Source organism: Octodon degus, unplaced genomic scaffold (genome assembly GCF_000260255.1).
Source record: "Octodon degus isolate 3935 unplaced genomic scaffold, OctDeg1.0 scaffold00113, whole genome shotgun sequence".
In the NCBI taxonomy this organism is placed as follows: Eukaryota; Metazoa; Chordata; class Mammalia; order Rodentia; family Octodontidae; genus Octodon; species Octodon degus.
The window spans coordinates 1,262,935-1,279,334 of NW_004524689.1; the positions used below are offsets into that span (position 1 = coordinate 1,262,935).

A 16,400-nucleotide genomic window follows, 5' to 3' on the forward strand; every position below is an offset into this window, starting at 1 on the left:
GACCCTGGGTGCTCCAGAATGGCAAGGGACCCTCTATGCCAGAGTCAGGGTGGTCTCTGCGCAGCCCTGGCAGTCACCCCTTCCCTGAGCTGTGAAGACGGGCGGAAGTGACCCAAGCATGACCTGGAGGGGGTCAGAGGTTGCTGGAAGATACTGGTGTCCCGCAGGAGCTGAGGTGAGCAACGGGAGACTCAGGGTGTGCTGAACCCAGTGGCAGGCAGCAGCAGGCCTGCTCTGGAGCTTTTGGGTTGTGCAGAGGAAGCTTAGGGTGAGGATTCCCAGCAGGGTTGGTGGCTAAAACGCTCCTTCCTGCCTCCTGCACAGCCCCTCCTCTGCCCCTGGCTCCTCCCAAGCACAGGGCTGAGAACCGCCTTTCAGGGTGGGGACAGCACCCAACTGCTCTTGCTGTGGCAAGAGGTCATCCTGTCCCGCAGGCCAGCAGTGACCTGAGGGGTCAGCCTGGGGCATGGAGCATGGGGGGCTTCTCAGCAGGTGAAGGGTGGTGGGCTGCCCGGGCTTGCCAGTGGGAAGAGGCTGTGTCTTCAGGCTAGCGCCGATTTTAACTTTTGCTTTTACTTTTGCTTAGCTCCTGATGAGAACAGCTTTGCTGATACCTTACCGGGAAGCTCTGGAGGCCCAGAGCTTCCAGTGGTCCTGCTGGGGTGTGTGTGTGCGTGTGTGTGTGTGTGGGGGGGGGCTTCTTAGCAGAGCTGGGTCCTGACTGCAGTCATGGGGGCTCTGCCAGGCTAGGGGGCCTCCTGACTAGGGTCATGGGGGCTCTGCCAGGCTGGGGGCCTCGATCCTGGAACCCCGTGCCCAAAGCCAACACCCTGAGGCTGGTAAGTGCCCCATGCCCTTCTGTCCCTGTTTGCCCCTCCTGCTCCAGTGCCTAAGTGACCCCCCAGCCCTGGTCCCTTATGGGACATAGCCTTTGTCATCTGCATCCCTGCTCTGGAGCTGACCAGGTGGGGTGGTTCAGGGAAGAGCCACCCCCCTAGCAGACCTCTCAGCCTGTGACCCTGCAGGGGCAGGCAGTGTGGGGGAGTTGGCGAGGGGTGCTTCTTGGGAAGGGACGCTTGGCAGCCCTGAGCAGGAAGAGAGAGGCCTGCAGCTGGCTGTGTGGCGCTGGTATCTCCACCTGCAGCCTGAGATAAGTGGGTATTTGGGTAGTGTGATAGGGTCCAAGGGTTGGAGCTGGGTGGGAACAAGCTCCCTGCCAAGGTGGCTTCCTGCCCGCCCTGTGGGGCCGCTTAGCCCTGAGTGAGGTCCCGCGGGATCCTGGCCCAGCCTGGCTAGCTGCTCCTTCCCAGGGGACAGTGAGGCTAGCACCGAGCTACAGGAGGCCAGGCATGGCTGCCTGGGAGGGATCCCTGGGGAGAGCACTCACCCAGCTGCCAGGTCCACCGGGCCAGACAAAGGTGGAGGCTGAGGAGACTCATCCTAGACCGCTCCTGAGGCTGTGCAGGTGCCCGCCCAGCTGTCACCCACCATGGCACTGCCCGCCCCAGGAGCTGGCACTTCCCGTCTGCCCCAGGGGAGACTGAGATCCCCAGGTCAGTCTGGTAGGGTCACAGGGCAGACCTGCTGCTCCCTCAGACATCTGCCTGCTGCCCAGGCGCTGTGCTTTCTCCTGCTGGGATTCGCCCAACGCAGCCCTGCCCAGCCCATGTGCAGAGAGGAGGAGTTTCCAGTGGCCTTGGAATGCTGTCCCAAGTGCAGTCCAGGTAGCAGCCCAGGGGCCCACACCTGGCCAGCCAGACACTTTCCCTGCCTGCCTAGAGCACCTCTGTCCTTGTGTCTGTAGCTGCAGGTGGCACAAATCCCTGGGCCCAGGGGACACAGATAGCAAAGGGATGGAGCCCCGAGGCAAACCCTGGACCCTGCACTCCTCCAGCTCGGGAGCCTGGCCCTCCACTGTCGGGGGTGGGCTTGGGGGATGGTGTGGCCTGCATGACTCCAGGCTCAGGCTGAGAGGACAGGAGCAGGCTCAGGGGACCAGGAAGCCACACATCCTTCCAGACCTGCCACATCTCAAAGCAGGTGCATTCCTGGAAGGCCACTGGGGCCTGGGTCTCCAGGGACTGCTAGGTGGCCCGCAGTCCTCGTGGGTGGTGTCATGTGCTGGGAAGGTCCCAGGCGGAGCTCCGTGGGCCTCCTGCTGCTGAGCTCTGTTACCCTGGCTGCAGGTTTCTATGTGCGGTACATATGCAGCGAGGAAACCGGCACGGAGTGTGCACCCTGCCCTGAGGGGTCCTACACTGCCCACCCCAACGGCCTGGAGCAGTGCCTGCGCTGCCGGGACTGTGAGCCAGGTGTGTGCCATCCAGCAGCACATCAAGCGTGGGCGCAGCCCCAGGGGCTCCCTGCACTCTGCCACCAGCCTCCTGAGCCACAGAGTCACCTCAGGGGAGAAACAAAGGCCCTGAGAGTGACTCAGAGCTGGAGGGCAGAGCCCCCTCCCGGCTTCTCCCTCCTCATCCCTGTGGCTGCAAAAAAAGGGGGTGTTGCTCCCGGGGGGGGGAGCAGAGGCTGAGGGCCGCAGGCAGTGGGAAGCACAGGCCCTCTGGCCACCGTGGGTCCACACTGGCAGCAACCCAGGCCAGGGCTAGGTATGGTCCTGTCTCCTTGCAGGAGAAGAATGCGGCACCCCTGGGGGCCAGCAGGGAGCCTGTAGTGCTCAGGAAGGGGCCAGGGGGCCAGTGGGGGCTGCGAGCCCTCGTGGCTCAGGAGGCAGCTGGGGGCTCAGACTGCCGGCCAGCGGAACGCCTGCCTGCTTGGGCCTGGAGGGGGCCTGGGTAGCTAGCTGGTGACACTGTCCCTGAGGAGGAATGAGGTGGGCAGGGCCTCCCTGAGCTGGCCTCTGCCCCCTTGACCTGGAGACACAGAGGGGGGCCACCTGGGGGAAGGGCTGGGGCAGCTTGGACCTGGCTTGTGGCCCCCACTCCAAGCCTCCTCTGCTGCTCTGGGGTCCTGTCTGTGCCCAGGGCCTCAGATTGCCCAAGGGCCCGACACCCCTCCCAGGAGGCCTGCTGGGCTCCTGTTCTCAGCTGTCCCCACTGCTGCTGCCTTTGTCCTTCCTAGGGCTCACACCTCTGCTTTGGGTACCCAGGGCGTCACATTCTGCCCGGCAGGGCAGGGCAGGGCAGGATGCAGCAGGTCAGCTAGCGCCCCCCGAGCCAGCTGAGTCCCTGCAGCGCAGGTGACAGCCACCACCTGGCGGCTGGCTCAGCTCCTTCTCTTGGCTCAGACATGGGCCTGGTGACCAGGAGGAGGTGCTCCAGCACCCAGGACACCACGTGCGACTGCAGTCCAGGCCGCTTCTGCAAGGCTCGGGAAGGGGATCACTGCGTCCTGTGCCAGCCCCACACCGCCTGCCACCCGGGCCAGAGGGTGAAGGAGAGAGGTGAGCTGTGGTGGCACATTCCCCCTCAGCCCCAGGACCCTGGACACCACAGTGGCCAGCTCAGGGACCTGGTGGGGTGCAGGCGCTGTGGCCAGCCCATGTTCTCCTGTCCTAGGAGCAAGGGAAATAAGAGTGTGGGAAGGATGGCAGGGGATGCGCTCATCCTGGTGGCCCTAGAGGGGCTGGGAACCCAAGTCTCCCTGCCTCCCTCTCAAGTGCCAAGTGACACTGGTGGGGCCTAATGGGGCAGCTGGTGGGCAATGCCAGTGACCACTCTGAGTGCAGGAGTGACCTGGGTCTGCCATGCCTTGCCCAGTGGCACCAGAGCGGGGCTGAGGCCTAGAAGGGCTGATGCCACCCGCTCTGGGGTTCCCAGCCCCACCTGCCTGGCAACCAGCCCTCTATCCACCTCCCTTCTCCCCAGGCAACAGCAGTCAGGACACACTCTGTGTTGGTTGTCCCCTGGGGACCTTCTCGCCCAATGGGACCCTAGACCAGTGTCTGCCCTGGACCAGGTAGGGGACACCAGCCCCTCCCCAACAGAAAGGGTCACCTGAGCACAGGACAGAGCTGCCTGGACGGCCGTGGGGAGCTGCTGCCTGCCCTTCTGGGTGGGGGTCACGGGCTTGCAGCTGTGGGCTTCCTCTCCCACCTGCAGCTCTGCCTGGGTGTTTCTGCCCTGCCCTCCTGGGCTGTCTTCTTTCTCCCTCTGTCTCCCTAAACGGGGGACAGCAGACAGCAGGACAACACAAGAGGTCACAGTCAGGGTTGCTCACCCAGAGCTGCCCTGAGCCATGGCCCCAGGTGCCCACACCTTCTCCTCTCCTAGGTGCAGCGGGTGGCTTCAGTGGGAAACAGAGCCAGGGACCAGCAGCAAGGATGCCACCTGCTCCTCGGGGCTCTCTATGCTGGTGCTCTGCATTGTGACCGCCCTTGTCCTCTTATTTGTCACGCCTTTCCTGGCCGTCTGGTTATGGAAGAAAAGGAAAAGGTTACGTGGTGAGCAGCTGTCCCTCCCCCTGCTCTGCGTCCTGGTACCCTGGAAGGTGGCCTCAGCCCAGGGCACTTCCAGGGTCAGGGGTGCTGTTGGGGGGCTGTGTGGCTTCTTGCTGTCTTCTGGAGGGGGCAGGTAGGACCCCGGCTTTGGAGTCACCCTACCACCTTGGTCATGGAGCCTGGTGCCTGGTGCCCTTCTGCTTGGGGACCACGGGGAGCCCAGGCAGCCCTGCTTCACTGGAGGATCAGAGGTGACCTGCCAAGGCCAGGCCTGTGTCCTCCTAGAGAAGTGTCCTGTGTCCCTTCTTTCTTGGACAGCACCTCTGCACAGGGCTGCGTGGGGCACCAGAGGCCACTATGAAGATGCAGCTCTGGCCTGGGCAGCCCACGCGTGGCCGGGCCCCCAGGCTGTAGCGCAGACACGGCCCGGGCAGCCCACGCGTGGCCGGGCCCCCAGGCTCTAGCACAGACACGGCCCGGGCAGCCCACGCGTGGCCGGGCCCCCAGGCTCTAGCGCAGACACGGCCCGGGCAGGGGCAGCACCGTGTTCTCTCCCAGGTCCCTGGGTGCAGGGAGGTCCGGGGATCTGAGGCAGGCCAGGAGTGGCTGGGCCCGAGGCCCAGCCCTGGGAGGGTGGGATCTGATTTGCTCTGCAGTCCTCCCCTTCACTGGCTGCCTGGGCACTTACAGGGGTGAGATGGGCTGGGACAGCTGGGACGCTGGCTCCTGAGGGACAGGCTAGGCAGGAAGTCCTGTGCACAGTCCATCTCACCTTGCCTTTGTGGGTCGGTCTTGGGGGTCACACAGCAGAGCAGGGAGCCCTCACTGTGCGCCTGAGTCCTGGGCCAGCTTTTCTGGCTCCTCCTGTGACAAGGCTTCTTTGTATTCCAGGCTTCAGAGCCCCAGTGACCAACCTCAACCAGGTACCATCACTCCCACTTTCTCTGGGGTGCTTCTGGGCTGTGTGGGTGAGGGTTCCCCAGCTTTTGGGGAGCCCCGAGTCTTTACCCAGCACACATTCTCTGCTTACCCAGCAGGAGACACGAGGCAGGGCAGAGCACACTGCAATGACCGAGGCCCTGCAGTCCCTGCCTGACGTCACCACCGTGGCTGTGGAGGAGACGGCTCCCCCGCTGAGGGGGAAGGACTCCCACTGCTAATCCGGGCTGGGGAGAAGTGTCTTGGCCCTAGGACGGTACCGCTGGTGAGAGCTGGCACTTGCCCCAAGGCAGGGTGGCACTGAGGTTTCCACAGGCTGCCCACAGCCCTCAGCGGGCCCAGGGGGCTCCAGTCAGCCCTGGTGCAGCCCAGGCTCACACAGGAACTCGGCACCACGGGACAGTGCAGTGGCAGCCGCCCCTGACCCCAGGCCCCCTCCCGGCCCTCCCCAGCACTCACCTAGCCTGGTGTTCCACCTGCGGCCGGAGCCTGGGCTTGCTCATTGGGAGGCCAGCCCACGGCTCTACCCGCGTCAAGGTGGGCTGGCCATGGAGGTGGCATCAATCCCCTCTCCTGTCTTATAAGCTCTGTTTATACCCGGACGCCTCATCACTGCAAAGGCCATTTCTCATCAGACCTCCACCTGCCAAGACTCCCGCCTGTGCTGTGATCATTTGGTGGCTGCCACATGGAGCTGGGACCACGGCTCAGGCATCCCCTGGCAGGAGTGGCGTCCCCTTCCATTGAGTGCTCACAGACTCATTCCCGGGCCTTGGATGACCTCGGAGCTCCTCAACTTGCTCGCTGGGATCATCTTCACTGTTGTCCTTGTTTTTGTCGCTGGGGTCTCTGTGGGCGCCTTTACCACGGGGCCTTGAGTTCTGCAGCTCTGACCACCATTCCACGAGGACTTGTGGCGCTCCTGGCTCACCCAGGATGTGCTTCCCGTCCCAGTGCCGGGAGCAGCGCTGACTGCTTATGGAGGGCGAGGTTCAGGGCCCAGCGCTGGGATGCCACGTGGCATTACTTTTATTTTTTGCTGTACTGAAGATTGAGTCCTGGGCATTGAGGATGTGAGGCAAGTGCTCTACCACTAAGTGAGCCCCAGGCGTTTTGTTCAATTTTGGTTTTAGAATTTACTTTGAGACAGTGGCCCAGGCAGGCCTTGAACTGCCGACTTGCTGCCTCACGCTGCCCAGAAGGCAGGGTCACAAGTGTGGACGTCTGCACTAGGGCAGACGTACGCGCTGTTGGGCCTCCAGGAGTTCATCGCAGCCAGACTTAGGAACCCTATTCCATGTGTGAGCACAAAAGCAGGTGTGGACACAGAGGCAGTGTGCAGGTGCGTGGCCTGCCTGGATGCAAGGCTCAGGCCGCCCTGCGCGTCTGGCCGGCCGTGTGTGTGTGTGTGTGTGTGTGTGTGCGCGTGCGCGCGCGTGCGTGTGTGGGCTTCCCTGGTGGGAGCCCAGCCCTTTGTCCAGACCCCGCCCCCAGATGATACTTGGCTGTGTCACAGCTCGGCTGGCCGAGTGCTGGTGGCTGCTCCCTGCTGCTTTAGGGTTTGTGGTCCAAACCTGCGCAGTTCTGCAGGTTAACTTTTATTCTTTCTTGTTGAGTGTATTCATTCAATTATTTGAAATATAATTATTTCAATCGTTGCTCAAGTCTGACTTCTCTTTGCAGTTGTATCGTCACCCATATTTTATCTCCCCACCTATCTCTCTTCATCTGTCCGGTCTAATCTATCTTCCTACTTTCTAGATCTGTAGAACATTTAGAAGGCTAAGTGCTTGGTTAGCAATCCATGAGGTCCAATTAAGAGGCAAGAATCTCCTACTAAAAATAAGGCTCAGGCAGGCGACAGCACGGCTCTCTGGAGGCTGATCTGTGAAGCACTAGGCAGGTGTCATAACCAGCGCTCCAGCCAGGAGTGGGAAGGCCTTCCGGTGACACGCGAGGCTCCAATTCCAGTCGCAGCCGTCCTGGGTGTCTGTTCGCCTGTGCAGATCCAGCCTGTTGGGACACAGCTCTCCTGCGTCATGACGCGGTGATGGCGCCTGCCCCACCGGTCCTTCAGCCCCAGTAACTTGCGTTCTACCACCTGGCTGTGATCTTGTCTTGAGGCTCCCTTGGGCGCTTCTCAGACCTGGGCCGGCTGTTCCCGAACATCAAATCCCTTAAGTGTCCACCCAGCTGCAATGACAGCATCTGGCCCACACCTGGGCCCGTGCCTGTTGCTCTCAGGTATCGACAGAGCCAGGGGACTAGAGTCCACCAACCCAGAGGCCAGCGGAGCCCTGCAGCGGGCTCCAGCCTCCAGATGCCTCGTGGGCCCTGGGCCTTGAGGTCTTTCTCCAGCACATGGAGTGTTCGACTCAGGAGGGACTGCAGTGTGCCGTACCCCAGTGACTGGGCCTGGGAACGGTGGGGACCACTGTGACCACCCAAGGAGGACTGGTCTCACATGAAGCTGGAAAATGCAATCAGACAAAAGAGGAAGTTAGTGGAGTGTTTAGTGGAAGTACAACGTAGGGAAGCTCTTGACAGCTGGGAGGGGACCTGAAAAAGGTTGTCGGAGTGGGCGTTAGCCTAGGGCCCTTCATGTCGGGTAGCCAGGTCCCTTGCCATGGGAGGGTAAGGTGACACAGGCTGTGGACTTCGGGTCCCTGCTCTCTTCTGACCTGCAGAGAATGGCCTGCAGTGGCCCCGCGCTGATTGTGTACACTTTGGCTCGCCAGGAATGTTGCGCATGATTAAGGGGAACAAAGTAGAAGGGAGGGGGCATCAGCTGTGGGGGTCTCTCGCCCGTGTTTGCTTTTACATTTCTGAGCTGAGAGATCTGTGTGGACTGACTGGATGCTGTGAGCGTGGGTCCTTCCCTGGTGGAAGCCCGGCCCTTTGTCCAGACCCCTCTGGCTGGTGCTTGGCTGTGTTGCAGCTCGGCTGGCCTAGTGCTGGTGACTGCTTCCTGTGCAGGTTTCTTCAGAACCAGGCTGACGCCCCCAGCTGGCTATTCATGGGCTAAGGGGGTACCTTTCACAACACTATCTCTCCACCTCTGGCTTCTTCTGGAGACAGGTCCCTTCCTGTCTCCAGGACTGGCTCCTGGGCTGCGTGGCTGCCGTAGCCTCCTCTGGGCTGCTAGGTGCTGCCCAGCCTCTTCGACTCTTCCTTCATGCCCTGGGAAGCGAACCTTCTTTCCTTGCGTGGTCCTCTGGCACCAACCTCAGCAACACCACCCTCCTAGGCTGAGTGCAGCAGCCCCTCCCAGGCCGCAGCTTTCCCATCTCCCGTGGGGCTTGTGGATGGCGTGGCAGCCCCCTGCCTTCCTTCTCCAGCCCTACCTGTGGGGTCTGAGGGGTGAGAGCAGGCTCCTGGGCACCGGACCCTCTGCCGTATGGCCCAGGTGGAAGGTCACTGTTGGCAGATAGACACTAGTACGCCTCAAGGTTGAGCAGTGGCCGAGCCCAAATGTGGCTGCCGGTTAAGTAAGGAATCAGACTTTGATGCGTCACACATCTTTATCATTTGTGAGGTCTCAGGCCTAAGGTGATCCCACAGAACACAGTGACGTCTTCTAAATCCTGGCCACCTGGCCACTCAGCTCCAGAGCAAGGCAGGCAGCATTCCTGGCTTCCATGTCCACAGCCCTCAGACGTCAGGAAAGGAATGGTTCTTTAAAGACTCTCCTGCCAGGCTGGAGAGATGGCTCAGTGGTCTAAAGCACCTACTTGAAACAAGCTTGGCAAAGCACAGGGACCGCGGTTCGATCCCCCAGCACCACATGCCAGCCAGCCCCGCCCCCTGGTGGGCTGAGCTGGCCACACACACACACACAATAAATAAATGTAATAAATAAAAATAAATAAATATTTAAAAAAAAAAAAAAAAGACTCTCCTGCCTTGGCCTAGTTTAATTAAAAACCCTAGAAACATAGCACCAGATCGAGCAGGCCCTTGCTCGTCTACTGTGCATTTGTGCTTCAGCATAACTGGAGACGGCTGCGTGTCTCGGGACCTTTTCCTGAGGGATGCAGGAAGCAAGCAGTGCATTTACACACTCGGTAAGCTGAGCAGCAAGGTGTGTGGGATTTGTGCCCATCCTATGCTCCATCTAACTCGTTTTGCATGTATTTATCCAAGCACCACAGAGGACCCAGTAGACCCACACCACTCCAGGATTTGTTCAAACAATGCTGTCCTTTAATTTTTCTAGTCGACGTTACCCGTTCAGGGCACGTGAAAACCAGATTTGCAAGTCTTGAAAGAGGTCAAAAATGAGTTCTCAGATCACGCAAGCATGGGTGATGAAGACGAGCCGCGATGGAGAAACCCATACTTTTGCAACATAGACTGGTGTGGGTGGAGGGTGGCGATGACGGTTACTTTGATGCTGGCCACATGAACCAGAGTTCTTGTGACAGTGAAATGGAGCAAGATCCGACGGATGCACAGGAAATGCAGACCTCCTGACTCAGATGCGGAGGGGAACAGCCACGTGAGTACACAGTCGACGAGCTGAGACGTGAGACGACCACGCCACCCAATGGACCGACCCAGGGCTAGAGCTCGGTCACGAGAGGTGGGGTCCTAGCCACAGGGAAAGGTACTGGACGGATGCCAGCACCGCCATTCAGTGCTGGGAACTGTGGCAGGCAAGATGCCACAGGATGCTGTGAAAGACACAAAGGCTGAAGTGCAAGGAAAACCTTCCGCACACACCACCGGCCGTGTTCAAAAACCTATTTATTGTGAGTCCTCACTAGCGGCACTGAAAGCACATATAGGTCTGTTCTGCTTTGCAGGAATGCCCCACGGTGACCGCAGGAATGTAAAAGACTTATGGAAAAGCAGGGGCTCAAAATATGGTCCAAATAAAAATCTGTGCCTCATAGATGCAAAGACTGATTGTACTTTGCATTTAGAAATTTATCCTGGAACGCAGCCACTAGGTCCTTCTTTGTAAGGAGCCGAATGATGCTGTGAGCAGACTTGGCGCTCCCATCTCCCACGTGAATCAGGAGACGACATTTGACAGTTGGTGTACCAGTTTCCAGGCGATGGTACATTCACCAACAAAGCAGGAGCTGGCCAGCACAGCACAGAAATTCCAAATGAAATGCTGCAATTCGCAAATAGAGAACTGTATGGTATGGTCTCTGGATGCCTCCCATCGGGCAAAGAAAAACAAGCTGGTACTGCTGATGTCAACATCTCACCATGTGGAAATTTTGGTAGGGAAACCTTGACAAAACAGAAGCCTGAACTGGAAACTTTCAACAAAACCACAGGTGGAATGGATGTTATTGATGAGTTATGCAGCAATTACGATGTCACTTGAAACACCAAACATTGGCCAACGGCTGTATTTTACTTAGTCCTAAATAGGTGTGGCATAGTTCGATAGTTTAAAAAGAGAATAACACATGCAAAATATCACGAGGAAATTTTCTTAGCGGATTGAGACTGGAACTCATAAAGAGATCACTTATAGCAGAGGAAAAAACAAGAGGTTTCGGCCCAGCAAACTACACAAAAAAATCGCAGAGCATATTGGTGAGCTGACGGGTGATCAGGCAACGTGGTGTCACAAAGATCTACTACCACAACAGGAAGAGAAAAAAAAGATGTCAGTGGTACCCTAGAAGAAAGGACAGGAAAGGCAGACATATGGGCTACAGGTGTAACTCCTGTACGTGGTACACGCAGTCCTTACGTGTGAAGCTGCCTTGGCTCGACAGTCTTGTTTCTAGGGTGGGCTTTGCCTTGTGCTTCCACAGGAGTTCACACAGGTTTTTAGTTTTGGTAGTTTTTAGGCTTTTGCAGCCGATGTGGAAATGCTGGTGCCTGTTTCAAATGCACGACACATGTTAAGAATCTCATACTTTATTTATATCTTACGTTCCTGCTAACCACACAGTGTAGAACAAGACCCTCCTACAAGGCAGCGAGACCCCCGAGACGTCCAGTACGTCCCGCGAGAGGCCAGGAAAGCAAAGCACGGGCGCCGTCCGTCCGCGGGACGTGCTGTTGTCGTTGTCGTGTGTGCAGACTGCCTTAGGGGGGATCCCCGAAGACTTGTTGGGACACGCTATTGGCACTGTCACTGTAACTCACATACCAATTTGTGTTCTTTTTTAGACTTTGTACATCAAAAAAGCTGTGTTTGAAAATTTTGACTTTTTGGTTCAGGGAGCTAGCTCAGCCAGCAGCATAAGCGCCCGCTGGGCAAGTGCAAAGTGCAGAGCTCATCCCTGGTACGAAAATAAATAAATAGATAAATAAGTAAATATTTTTTATAAATCGCTGATTTTTTTTTTTTTCCAGTTAAGTACTCAAAATTAAACCAAAACTCATAAAACTAAAAGTAGTAATTCAACACAACGATTCGAACGAACAGACGTGGGTCTGCGCCTTCGGGGCGGAAGGAGCCTTACGCTCCCCAAGAGCGGCCCTCCGGGCTGGGGAGGCAGCTCAGCGGGGCGCGCACCTGACGAACCCGGGCCGGGCGCGCGGCAGGGCCGGCCGCCGCCGCCGCCACCGACGCCGCCCTCCGTGCGGGAAGGCCCGACCCCGCGGAGCCCGGCGCGCCCCAATCAGCCCACGCCGCACTCTGCGCAAGCGCACCACGTACGTACGCAAGCGCGCGCATCACGCCTGGGAGGCTGCGCTATTGGCTCACGGCTTATGAATATGTAGATCCGGAGACCGCGTTGGGTCAGGCGCCGGGCGGGCCCGGCGTCGGGGGCGGAGCTAGGGGCGTGTCCAACCGGGAGACAGGCGCGGCCTTTGGGGCGGGGCTTGGCCGAGGAGGCGGGGCGGCGTGGGGGGTGTCCAAGGTCGCAGGAGCGGGGCGCGCCTGGGGCGTGGCGGGGAATTGCGGCGGCGCGGAGCCGGGGATCGGGATCCGCGGATCGGGATCCGGAGCGAGCGGCTGCCGCCATGAGCGCCCTGGACCTCGCCCGCGTGGGCGCGTGCGTCGTGAAGCACGCGGTGACCGGGGAGGTGAGGCCGGGCGGGTGCGCGTCGGCGGGGGGCATCCGTCTGGCCCCGGCAGTCGTCGGCCGCGCGGCTGACAGCGCCGTCCGCCCGCAGTCGGTGGAGCTGCGCAGCCTGTGGCAGGAGCAGGCCTGCGTGGTGGCCGGGCTGCGGCGCTTCGGCTGCATGGTGTGTCGCTGGATCGCGCGTGACCTCAGCGAGCTCCGCGGGCTCCTGGACCGGCACGGCGTGCGCCTGGTGGGCGTGGGCCCCGAGGCCCTGGGCCTGCGGGAGTTCCTGGACGGCGGTTACTTCTCTGGAGGTGCGACCCTCCCTCTTCCCGCCCCAGATCCGGCCCTGCCCCCACCTGGTGCCCCACAGTCCCGCGGGTGCCCCTGGGTCTCAGCCTCGCCTCGGGGGTCACTGGGCCGGGCGCGGAGGCCGAGGCGCGGGAGGAGGAGGCTGGAGCCGGGCACGCGCCTGTGGCTGCCTTTCCAGAGCTCTACCTGGACGAGAGCCAGCGGCTGTACAAGGAGCTGGGCTTTAAGCGGTAAGCATGTGTGTCCGTGTGGCAGCACCCGAGGGTGCGCTCAGCTCCCGAGGCGTCTCCCTGCTAACACCTTCCCCTCAGCTGTCTGCTAAGCCTACCCCGGCTTGCCAGCCCAGGGGCTTCACAGCTCCAGCCAGCTCCAGCCGCCGCTCTGCTGGGTTCTGCAACGTGGGTGTCCTAACAGGCTGTTGCCCAGTGGGCCAGAGGGGGCCTGGAGCCCCAGGTCTGTCAGGGCCATGCCGCTGCTTCTGCCACATGTTGCTTGGCCTGGTGGGCAGTGCCACCTGAGCCATCTTCCTGGGCACACCCAGCCCTCGCTGGGTTCCACGTTCCACACCCTCTGCAGAGCGCAGGCCAGCTGTCCATGGGCGGGCTGCCCCCTGGCTCCTGTGGCTGCTCCTGGCCAGAATGGTGGCTGAGGTAGCTGCCTGGGGCCATCGTGGAGCCCCTGGTGAGGTGAGTGGGCGGGCGGGGCCTGGCCTGAGCTTGTTTCTGCCTCTGGCGGGGCCTGGCAGCAGGTGTGGGGGCTCAGGCTCTGCCAGTCACCCTGGCCCAGTGAGCTGGTGTCTTTGCAGGTACAACAGCTTGAGCATCCTGCCGGCCGCCCTGGGAAAGCCCGTGCGAGACGTGGCTGCCAAGGTTAGTGGCAGTCAAGGTCCTTGGGGCCAGGGCTGGTGGGAGCCCCTGGGGTTTCCTCTGAGACTGGCCGTGTTCTCCTCCTTCAGGCTAAGGCAGCTGGCATCCAGGGGAACCTGTCCGGTGACCTGCTGCAGAGTGGAGGACTGCTGGTGGTCAGCAAAGGTGGGTCAGCCCCATTCTCAGTGGATGGCCATGCTGAATTTGGTGGCCACTGTGTGCCTACCTGTAGCTTGTCCATCTCTACGTACCACCCATTTGAGTGTGGCCTGGTCAGGTGGTGGTTGCAGGTGGCCTCTCAGGTTGCCCTGACCACCTGCCTGCCACCACAGGTGGGGATAAAGTTCTGCTGCACTTCATTCAGAAGTCCCCGGGTGACTATGTCCCCCGTGAGAGCATCCTGAAGGCCCTGGGCATCTCTGCAGAGGTTGCCACCAGCGAGCCACCCCCGGTGAGTGAGGCCTGGACCAAACAGCCTGCTACGAAGGCATGCTTCTCGGTGCCTGTGCACACGGCGCGCCTGGCCGGGGCCCCCGCTGCAGCCCCGGGGGTCACGCCAGCCCCAGAGCATTGCCGTTCCCGTGTTTCCATTGCAGGGGGAGAGGCTGGGAGGGCCAGGGATGGGGTGACCGACAAGCAGGCCTGGCAGGTCCTCCCCAGGGGCTGCAGGCTGGAGAGAAGGCGCCCTTTCGGCTTCAGGGCCGGGGCGTGTCTGCTGGCCCTGTCTGGTGTTAGTGTGGTCCTGGCAGCTGACCTCCTGCCCCAGGTGGAGAGGAGTGGCTCACAGGCCAGGCTGCCTCTGTGGCCGGCAACCCCCTTCTTCATGGGTGAGTGGGAGGCCCCTGGGAGTGTGGCCAACCTAACGAGGCCCTTTTCCCTGCAGTGTGATGAGGAGGTGTGTGGGAGGTGACAGCCCTGGCCTCCGTGGACCTGGAAGGCATCTGCTGCCTTAGTCTCCTGGGTGCTCAATCAGAAGAACCATGCCAGTGGGGTGCTGGCTGCGACACAGAGCCTTGTCTGATTCTCGGGCAGCACTGAGCCATTAAAACTGCTGTCTTTGGGCATGGCGTCTCCTCACCGGCTGTACATTGTGTCTTGGCAGCTCCCATCTCACCCGCCGGAGGTCCCTAGGGGTGCTCCTGGTGGGGACGTGAGGGGTGACCCCCCACCATGAAGGTGGTGGTCCTGTGCAGGGAACATGCTCCTGCTGCATCTCTGTGGACCTCAGGCCTCTGGCTTGCGGGGTTCTGGGGACAGTCCACACTGCCTGGTCATTTCCTCCAAGGTGACCTTGCGCCTTGGTCCAGCTTTGTCTGGGGACCAGCAGATAAGCTTAGGGTATGGAGAGAGGGTTGAGGGAGACTCCCTGGGGCTCAGTGGAGGGCTGGGAGGGCTTCTGGAGGAGCCGGCTTGGACTCCACCGGATGCTTTCTAGGACAGCTCTGTGCTGTCGCCTGCACCTGCAGCCACAGCCATGGCCACCTAGCCTTGCCCCATGTGTGCAGTGCCCTGCCACCTTCCCCAGGTCCTGACCGGCCCAGAGCAGGGATCTGCTCCACCCCAGGCCTTCTCCTCGAGGGCTGTCTGGTCTTAGTGGGTTCTCAGGACCTCGACACCTCCCTGTCCTTCCTGGGTCCAAGTCTGGTGACTGTAGTGTCCTGCCCCCCCGCCACGGTCACTTGCAAGCACAGAGCAGGCAGTGCACACTTTGCGGTGCAGCTGTTCTGGCTTCTTGTGACACAAAACTGATCTGCAGTCTCAGCTGCACGCCCCAAGTGACCTGGCACATCCAGGCCGGGGCCCTCGAGTCAGGCTCCCCAAGCTGGAGGTGGGCCTTGAGGGGCGGCCTGGTCATGCTGTCTCTGGCACTGGCAGGAGCCCCTCCTTCACTTGCCCCCTTCCTTCCCCCACCCAGTGCAGTTTGCTGTGGCCACCTGGCAGCCACGTGGCTCCCTCTAGACAATGAGATGTCACCTTTAAGTGTTTATTTGGCCCTAATCTGAAACTTGTGAACATTGAGGATGACACACTTTGGTGAGGGGCAGAAGACAGTTGGCTCTGTCTCTGGGCTGTGACGCGCGCTGACCCTTGTGGGTGGCACAGAGGGTGCAGCTTGGACATAGCTTCCCCTGGTACCTGCGGCGTGAGGACGGCCGGGCCACCGTGGCTGCAGGCACAGATGCATATTGCTGCTGGTCCGTGCCAGCCCCTGGCTGCACCTTCTTGGTGAAACACCTCCTTTCCCGGCCGGGTGGCATGGGCCACAGAGTGCAGCTCAACCTCCGCTACCAGATGCGGCATCGCTGCTTGGGGTGCATGGGGGTGCCCTGGGCGCAGTGGAATGCATCGGCAAAGGCAGGCAGGTTCTGCAGCGAGCCCAGCACCCTGTGAGGAGCAGGGTGAAGAAGCCGGCCTGCGCTGGGCAGTCCAGGGGCAGGGGCAGGGTGTGCGGTGACTTGCCTGTACTTCAGAGGGCTGTGGACGTCAGTCTTGATGGACTGGACAGCAAACTCGGGCCTGTACGACCCGCACCACACCTACAGGCGCATGAGAGGGTGCGGCCAGTGTCTCGGGGGCCTCCAGCACAGCTGCCCTCTGGGGGTGAGAGCCTGGCAGGGTTGTGCCCACCCTCCAGACCTCACTGGTGCCCCAGCTGTCTGCCTGCTGGTTGTGGTTCTGGGAGCTGGCCGCCCACCGTGTCCCTGGAGCACACATCCCGGGGCCTCCAAAGACAGAAGGGCATGGAGTGTGGGCCGTGGGATTTGTGCAGCTACCTGGGCATAGTTGACAAAGAAAAGCTGTTTGTAGGTGAGCTCCAGCCCGGGCAGCAGCTGATCCTTGCCGCCTTCTGCCATCCACTTCAGATAGGCCTGTGGGGACCAAATGCCACGAGGTGGG

The 16,400-nt window shown here is 60.7% G+C and overlaps 3 protein-coding genes across 9 annotated transcripts in view; 2 read left to right on the top strand and 1 right to left on the bottom strand.

Annotated features, from left to right (window-relative positions):
- Positions 1-342: 342 nt before the first annotated feature.
- On the top strand, positions 343-6,262 carry Tnfrsf14 (TNF receptor superfamily member 14). Of its 2 annotated transcripts, none has more exons than XM_023699563.1 (8): positions 343-839; positions 1,559-1,724; positions 2,187-2,312; positions 3,248-3,403; positions 3,828-3,918; positions 4,233-4,402; positions 5,291-5,322; positions 5,437-6,262. In XM_023699563.1, the coding sequence occupies exons 1-8, from the start codon at positions 771-773 to the stop codon at positions 5,557-5,559; spliced, it is 933 nt and encodes a 310-aa protein (XP_023555331.1). In that variant the 5' UTR covers positions 343-770; the 3' UTR covers positions 5,560-6,262. The 2 variants fall into 2 exon arrangements, with proteins under 2 accessions (XP_023555331.1, XP_023555332.1); XM_023699564.1 differs by having other exon boundaries at positions 344-839; positions 1,616-1,724; positions 5,434-6,262.
- On the top strand, positions 4,062-14,564 carry Fam213b (family with sequence similarity 213 member B). Of its 2 annotated transcripts, XM_004639601.3 has the most exons (9): positions 4,062-4,071; positions 4,136-4,139; positions 12,243-12,343; positions 12,434-12,638; positions 12,815-12,866; positions 13,442-13,505; positions 13,592-13,667; positions 13,835-13,953; positions 14,386-14,564. In XM_004639601.3, exons 3-9 carry the CDS (start codon positions 12,281-12,283, stop codon positions 14,410-14,412), a joined length of 606 nt encoding a protein of 201 aa, XP_004639658.1. In that variant the 5' UTR covers positions 4,062-4,071; positions 4,136-4,139; positions 12,243-12,280; the 3' UTR covers positions 14,413-14,564. The 2 variants fall into 2 exon arrangements, with proteins under 2 accessions (XP_004639658.1, XP_023555334.1); XM_023699566.1 differs by lacking the exons at positions 4,062-4,071; positions 4,136-4,139; positions 12,243-12,343; positions 12,434-12,638; positions 12,815-12,866 and having other exon boundaries at positions 12,873-13,505; positions 13,766-13,953.
- A 949-nt stretch (positions 14,565-15,513) lies between these two features.
- Positions 15,514-16,400, bottom strand: part of Mmel1 (membrane metalloendopeptidase like 1) — a 29,788-nt gene continuing 28,901 nt past the window's right edge. For all 5 annotated transcript variants that reach the window (XM_004639602.2, XM_023699526.1, XM_023699524.1 and 2 more), the window contains 3 exons: positions 16,277-16,372; positions 15,963-16,039; positions 15,514-15,887 (listed from right to left, as the gene is read on the bottom strand). In XM_004639602.2, the coding sequence (XP_004639659.1) occupies positions 15,788-15,887; positions 15,963-16,039; positions 16,277-16,372 (273 nt within the window). In that variant the 3' untranslated portion in view covers positions 15,514-15,787. The remainder of the gene's footprint in view (positions 15,888-15,962; positions 16,040-16,276; positions 16,373-16,400) is intronic.

Excerpts from the sequence above, each read along its gene's own strand:
- Tnfrsf14 (XM_023699563.1), top strand. The coding sequence starts at position 771 with ATGGGGGCTCTGCCAGGCTGGGGGCCTCGATCCTGGAACCCCGTGCCC. Across the intron at positions 1,725-2,186 it reads CTGTCCCAAGTGCAGTCCAG|GTTTCTATGTGCGGTACATA; the intron begins GTAGCAGCCCAG and ends CCCTGGCTGCAG. Across the intron at positions 5,323-5,436 it reads CAGTGACCAACCTCAACCAG|GAGACACGAGGCAGGGCAGA; the intron begins GTACCATCACTC and ends CTTACCCAGCAG.
- Fam213b (XM_004639601.3), top strand. The coding sequence starts at position 12,281 with ATGAGCGCCCTGGACCTCGCCCGCGTGGGCGCGTGCGTCGTGAAGCAC. Across the intron at positions 12,867-13,441 it reads AAGGAGCTGGGCTTTAAGCG|GTACAACAGCTTGAGCATCC; the intron begins GTAAGCATGTGT and ends GTGTCTTTGCAG. Across the intron at positions 13,954-14,385 it reads CCACCAGCGAGCCACCCCCG|TGTGATGAGGAGGTGTGTGG; the intron begins GTGAGTGAGGCC and ends TTTTCCCTGCAG.